This window comes from Ochlerotatus camptorhynchus, unplaced genomic scaffold (genome assembly GCF_037179485.1).
Source record: "Ochlerotatus camptorhynchus isolate MF236.1 unplaced genomic scaffold, CSIRO-AGI_Acam_v1.1 ptg000006l, whole genome shotgun sequence".
In the NCBI taxonomy this organism is placed as follows: Eukaryota; Metazoa; Arthropoda; class Insecta; order Diptera; family Culicidae; genus Ochlerotatus; species Ochlerotatus camptorhynchus.
Window position 1 is genome coordinate 3514356 of NW_027040498.1, and position 6471 is coordinate 3520826.

The following is a 6471-nucleotide window of genomic DNA, read 5'->3' on the forward strand; positions in this document are numbered from 1 at the left end:
AGAGTGAAACATCTACCTTGAAGAAACTGGATCGTTTCCTTGTATTTCGGGATTTCCTTGTGCTTGATGGTATTTTCCCACCGACTGAGCGTCGCATTATCAAGCTTCGACGTCAAGAGGGAAATCACCAAATTCTCGGACATTCCCAGCATCTTGTCATGGAACTCCAAGCCTTCCACGTGCCGGCTGCATTCATCCACAAGCTTTCTTAAGTCTGCTGCACTTTCATTCTTCATTTTCGGGAGGTTTATGATTCCATTCGTGTGTAAGTCAAGGATTGTGCGCTTGTTCTCGAACCTCTCTACGAGCACATTCCACGCAGCGTCAAAGTTGTTTTCGTTGAGGATTTGCTCGTTAATGACATTCTCCGCCTTTCCTTTCAGCGACTGCGTCAGGTAGTGTAGCTTAGTTGCGTCCGACAAGCCCGGATTCTTCTACATCAAATCTCTTGAAACAGCTGCTTGAAACGAAACCACCTTTCGTAGGTCCTATCAAAAGATGGTAACGGGACGTGAGGTAATCCGGGTACTTGGTTGACGATGGCAGGCTGTCCCAGGGCGACAGGAACGGGCGCTGGCAATGCAACCTGTGGCACAATCTGCTTCTTACGAAATGTTTCCAGAGCAGTGCAAATTTCCACACGAAGATCCTGGTAGACTTGCTCGAAATCAATGAACTTTATTTCCTGCTCTCCTCGCAGGTCAGGAAATTCCACATAGACCTCGTTTTGTATTAGGTTGAATTCGTCGTAGCAGGAATCCACCAAACGAAGATACGTTTCTAAATGGTACACAGTTACTCCTCCAGCTCGATTCATCATATCGTGAATGCGTTGCATTTTCGCTATCACGGCATCCCTTCTCACGGAGAACGTATTCAACCTTGCTCCCAGTTGTTGCTTCTGCATTTTCTGATCCTTCTTCTTCTTTTGTTGAGCGACCGGTGAGTGGACGACGTTCACTCCACCGCTGCTGAATGCACCAGGCTCAGGTGATTGATCTTCTTCATTCATTTACACTCTCACTAATTGTTTTCTTCCGAATGTTCGAAGCAGTTCTGTTTTGTTTACTTTTCACCACTTGCCTCTGCGCTTCTCTTCGTAGGAGGCAGATCGAAAACACCACCAGCATTTGCGCTGGTTCACACTTTTGTCCGGTCGGCTTTCTTGGAAGCCACCGCTTTCTTCTACTCCGGGTAAACTTCCAAAAAAGTCGACGCTTTTCCCTCGATCTTCTTGCAATTGAGGTTATGCACAACACAAAGATGTCCGGATGCGACTCCACGCGAAACTCCACTAGCGAAACTCGTTCCGCGGCGAGCCGGTTCGAAGGACCAAATGTTACAAACTAACAAGTAAAACGACGGTTCGAATTGCGAGAGAATAAAACGCGTGTTTTACCGTACCTTGCTATTTATTTTGTCGTCGATTACAAGCACTGTTATTGTCGTTTGGTTGGTAAAACCACAGTAGCGCCGATAGCGCATCGGGGTAGGACCAACAATCAATACGAAACTAACGATTTTAAATTGGCTCACTACTTGACTAGCCTATTGGTCCCAAGCAAACGATTAACGTACCCCATAAATTCTAGTACTACGCAATGTTTGTTTTGATTCGCTATGAAAGTTTGACAGACAAAATGAGGGGTTATTGGTTTTTCCTATGTTTCGATGGGTGAATCCATTAGCTTGGGACCGAAGAGAGTACCAGAGCTGAGCCAAAAAGTTGAGCACGTTATTTCGGGACCTTCTAGTCTTAGAGTTACCTCTATGGTAGGACCGTACATAAATAATGATGCAATTTGAAAGGGACCGGGGCTAATCACAAATTACGTCCCCCGGTAACTGAAATAAACACGAGTATTCACCGGTTGGTGAAATCATTGATATTATTGATCTTTTCTGATCGATAGAACGGAAATGGTCGATTACGGCGAAGTAGCGCTCTTCCCTACGTACTACACAATTTACTTCTAAATGATATCAATCATCACACTAAATGACTAAATGGTGATACGGTCAAAATTTGGTCAACATCAACTTGACGTATTTCTTTCAATTTTGCATTTAAAAAACCTGAACACCCCTCATTTTGAAGGTGTGTGTGTGTAGAATGTTGCTCCTATTTTGATTTTGGAATTCACTCTTCAGTTGTCAAAATGCCGTCCAAGCAAGAAGAGCAGCGTATCAAAATTTTGCTCGCGCATCGCGAAAATCCGAGCTACTCGCACGCAAAGTTGGCAAAATCGCTAAAAGTTGCCAAATCAACCGTTACAAATGTAATTAAAGTGTTTGGGGAACGTTTGTCGACAGCCAGGAAGTCTGGATCGGGGGGAAATCGAAAACCGGAAGTCGCTGAGACGACAAAGAGAGTTGCCGGTAGTTTCAAGCGAAACCCTAACCTCTCTCTCCGAGATGCCTCAAATAAGCTGGGTGTATCGTCTACAACCGTGCATCGAGCCAAAAAACGAGCCGGACTATCGACTTACAAGAAGGTAGTGACTCCAAATCGCGATGATAAACAAAATACGACGGCCAAAGCGCGATCCCGGAGGCTGTACACGACGATGCTGACGAAGTTTGACTGCGTGGTAATGGACGACGAAACCTACGTCAAAGCCGACTACAAGCAGCTTCCGGGACAGGAGTTTTATACGGCAAAAGGAAGGGGAAAGGTAGCAGATGTTTTCAAGCACATGAAACTGTCAAAGTTCGCAAAGAAATATCTGGTTTGGCAAGCCATCTGTACCTGTGGCTTGAAAAGCAGCATTTTCATAGCTTCCGGGACTGTCAACCAAGAAATTTACGTGAAAGAGTGTTTGAATAAACGTCTGCTGCCTTTCCTGAAGAAACACGGTTGTTCCGTACTGTTTTGGTCGGATTTGGCATCTTGCCATTACGGTAAAAAGGCCATGGAGTGGTACGCCGCCAACAACGTGCAGGTGGTTCCCAAGGACAAGAACCCTCCCAACACGCCAGAGCTTCGCCCAATTGAGAAATACTGGGCTGTTGTCAAGCGGAACCTAAAGAAGACCAAAAAAACTGCTAAGGGCGAGCAGCAGTTCAAGGCAAACTGGCTTTCTGCGGCGAAGAAGGTGGACAAGGTGGCTGTACAAAATCTGATGGCAGGGGTCAAGCTTAAGGCCCGGCAATTTGGATTTGGAAAAGCGGAAGCCTAACTGAATATTTTTCCTGAATTTTATACTAATTGAACTTGAAAAAGAAATTTAATTTGATTTTTTAAATAAACGATTTCACCGATTTACACGCGTTTTCCCTTGACCAAATTTTGACCGTATCACCCTTTATTATAAGTGAAATGTCATAACAAGATAGCTTATGTAACGGAATATCGACTTTAGATTGAACTTGGCGTTAATCTTCACCAACTTTCCTATCATCCGTTATATTTGAAACATTTTTGTGCCATTTTGAAAATTGAATCGATTCAAAATGATTGATTAAATCGGTGAATCGATTATTTAAAAAAAATGAATCAATTCGCTTAGATCGATTCTTGCCTCAGGATCGCCCAATGCTAGAGTCGACCCCCTGACCCTGAAACCGATAAATTTTGCGATTTGAACCGGGAAAAAACCGGGAATTTCAAAATGGAAATTCACTGGAGCCGGCGCCGGTGGTGTTGTGGTAAGTGTGACTGCTTTCTCACCCCAATGGGTTCGGCTTCAATTCCAGCCGAGGTCGGTGGGATTTTTCTGAGGCATAAAAATCTCTGGTCACGTCTTTCTTCGGAAGGGAAGTAAAGCCGTTGGTCCCGGCCCATGTGTGTTGAATGGGTGCGATATCCTACGCAGGTGTGGAAGCTGCCTTCCTGCACATTCGGTTGCCGTCAATGGATGGCAATCGATGTCCGTCGGTGATTGGCACTAGATTACGGAACAGAGACTGACGTTAAATAAAGGAAAGAAGAAGAAGAAATTCACTGGCCACCCTGTAATAGACCTCAATGCCACCTGTTACAAATGATGATTCGGATCGAAATTCTCACTATTATTATGATTAAAACATTCCAGATCTACGACTGCCTCGACCTAGGACGCCGAATCGATGTTATCTGGCCCAACGAACAATTCCGAAGCTACGGTGGCCGCTCGTCCTGGAAAGACTGGCAACCCCAGGAAGGTATGGTGGGTAATATCGTGCATTACTGGCAACCGAACCATCCCGATCATCACTTTCGCTCGAACGTCAACCGTACCATACTGTTGATGAAAATCGGCGATCGCTACGTACCGATCGGCGAGAAAGGTGTCAAAGAGTACAACACCATTGGGTTGATTTGCGCGTCAGGTGCGTCGTCACCAGCAGCATCGGCCACTGTTGGCTCGATCAGTAAGCAACCGTCAGTGGAGGCAGTTCCCTCAATCGGCAGCACATCGGTAAGTGATTCTCTTGTTACTACTAGTAGCTCTAGTGCTGCTACCTCGGAACCGACCGTGACATCATCCCTCGAGAGCGGTCCGCCGTACCAACAGTCGGAACACGTCTGCGATGATCCTAGTGCAACAGCGAACAAACCGGACCCGGCTAACGTAGCGCCTGATCCGACACTAGTGTAGACCTGTCCAAACAATCGAAATCAAACATTCGTACTGGTGATAGACCCTTTATTCCTCTTGTTCCAAGTCTTGTTGTTACCGTTTAGAAAGTGAACCGTATTTAGCTGAGCAAGTCATAGCGAAACTTTTACAAACTCATTCTAACTACTACACCGTTTTCTAACCTCCATGATAAATCCAAGACATTTGCTTCCAAATGTCGCCTTATGATGTTCATTTGGTGAGAGGGAAATAGGAAAAAAAAGATGCTATCACAATACCGTAACAACCAAAAGATCATTTTGATAACAACCCGTTCCTAAGACTAGATATTTGTGCAGGAATGGCAGTAGTGTAGTGTACCTAGTTTTCTGTTCCACGTACTGTACACTTCGATTGGATGTTGAAATTTTAGTTTCGTTAACAATTTTTGATTGCACTGATTCTGTTTTTTTTCTGTTCTTTCGCAACCTTTATATTGAGGTCGAATAGTAGTGAAATTACTTTCATTTAAACCAATACTCTCGAATGGTTGAACAAAGGCAATGACGCGCCCTTTTGTTCGTGGGTTTTTATCTTAAACGAATAAAGGAAAACGTCTTATGGTAGATAGTATAAAAGCCAATATGTAGAAAGCAAGACATTTGTAAATTCGGAATAGCGGTTAGTAGGGAAACAGTTCGAAGCGTTAATAAAACAGAACGATAATGTTTTATTTTTGTAAAAATAGCTGATATTGTTTTTTTTTGTCCTGTAAAAAGAGAGGATTTTAAATAAAATATTTATGTTTTATCGCATTGGCGCTGGTGTGTTACTGGTTTTTTGGTGAGTTTGTGTGCATGTCTGGGCGTGTGGATGGGTGTTGGCGATTGTGAGTCCTGCTGTGAGAGCGATGCGATAAAAATTACTGCAAAAGATGAAAATGTGATAACTAAGAGTAAGTAACTTTACCTATACTGAATTTATTATTAAAACAAATGATCATGAGTAAACACAGAGAGATCGTTAAATTATTGAAAACATAAGATGTGTTGATATGAAGGATTACAGAAAATTTAAAATATCACAAATATATTAAAGAAATGGTTTAACGAAAGCGCAGAACGCTATTACAACAAATCACTCGTAGCTAGAACTATTGAATATAAAGAGAAAGTTAGACAAAACCGTTATTTAAACTGATAACAGATAAAACACCTTAATTCTCGCTTTTATTTTACGGAGAACTAATAGAGCAAACAAACGGATAATTTTTGGATCAGTAAATAGATACAGGTTAAGCTTTTTTTAATTTCGAATAAAATATTAAAATGAAAACAGTTTTACAAGCTTGCGGTTATGCTCTTTGATCCGAAACGTCCAGCTGTTAAGGGAACACGAACAAGTTTAGATCCAAGGACATCAACCTGCTTTTGAGGTAGTTCTGTCTGAGGTAAAGGGTGTCCCACATCAAATTGCATCACGGAAAAAACGCTGTAGAAAATTATCCATTAGGTATTTTTTCTTGAAAATTTGGGTAGAATTAGTTTAGAGTATATTGTTTACACCGAGGGGGACGACTCTATCTACGATGCAGGAAAGATTGTGTTTTGTTGTGGCTAGCTGCGTGCATGCTGAGTAGATATAAAGAAGATTGACGACGATTCTGAAGATTTCTTGCAAAAAGATGATGCGCGATGCAAGTAGATGCGAGAAATGAAAGAAGATTTTTCGAAGATTGATTCGCTAGTGTGAGATTTGTTGAGCATCTAGACTTGAGATTTAGATGTGTCGCCCCCCTCGGTTTACACTGTATTTTTATCCCTGTCAGTTTTTCCGAAAGTTGGAAAAAATGGCGTCACCCGAAAAGCAACGTCGCGAATTGATTTTGCGCAAGCACCTGGAACATCCTCAACTCTCTCATCGGGACATC

At 42.8% G+C, this 6471-nt stretch overlaps 1 protein-coding gene across 2 annotated transcripts in view; it reads left to right on the top strand.

The window, feature by feature from the left end:
• pcx (pecanex) overlaps positions 1 to 5877 on the top strand; it is a 49799-nt gene extending 43922 nt beyond the window's left edge. For both annotated transcript variants that reach the window (XM_065239512.1, XM_065239521.1), the window contains one exon: positions 4035 to 5877. In XM_065239512.1, coding sequence (XP_065095584.1) covers positions 4035 to 4580 — 546 coding nt within the window. In that variant the 3' untranslated portion in view covers positions 4581 to 5877. The remainder of the gene's footprint in view (positions 1 to 4034) is intronic.
• Positions 5878 to 6471: the final 594 nt, after the last annotated feature.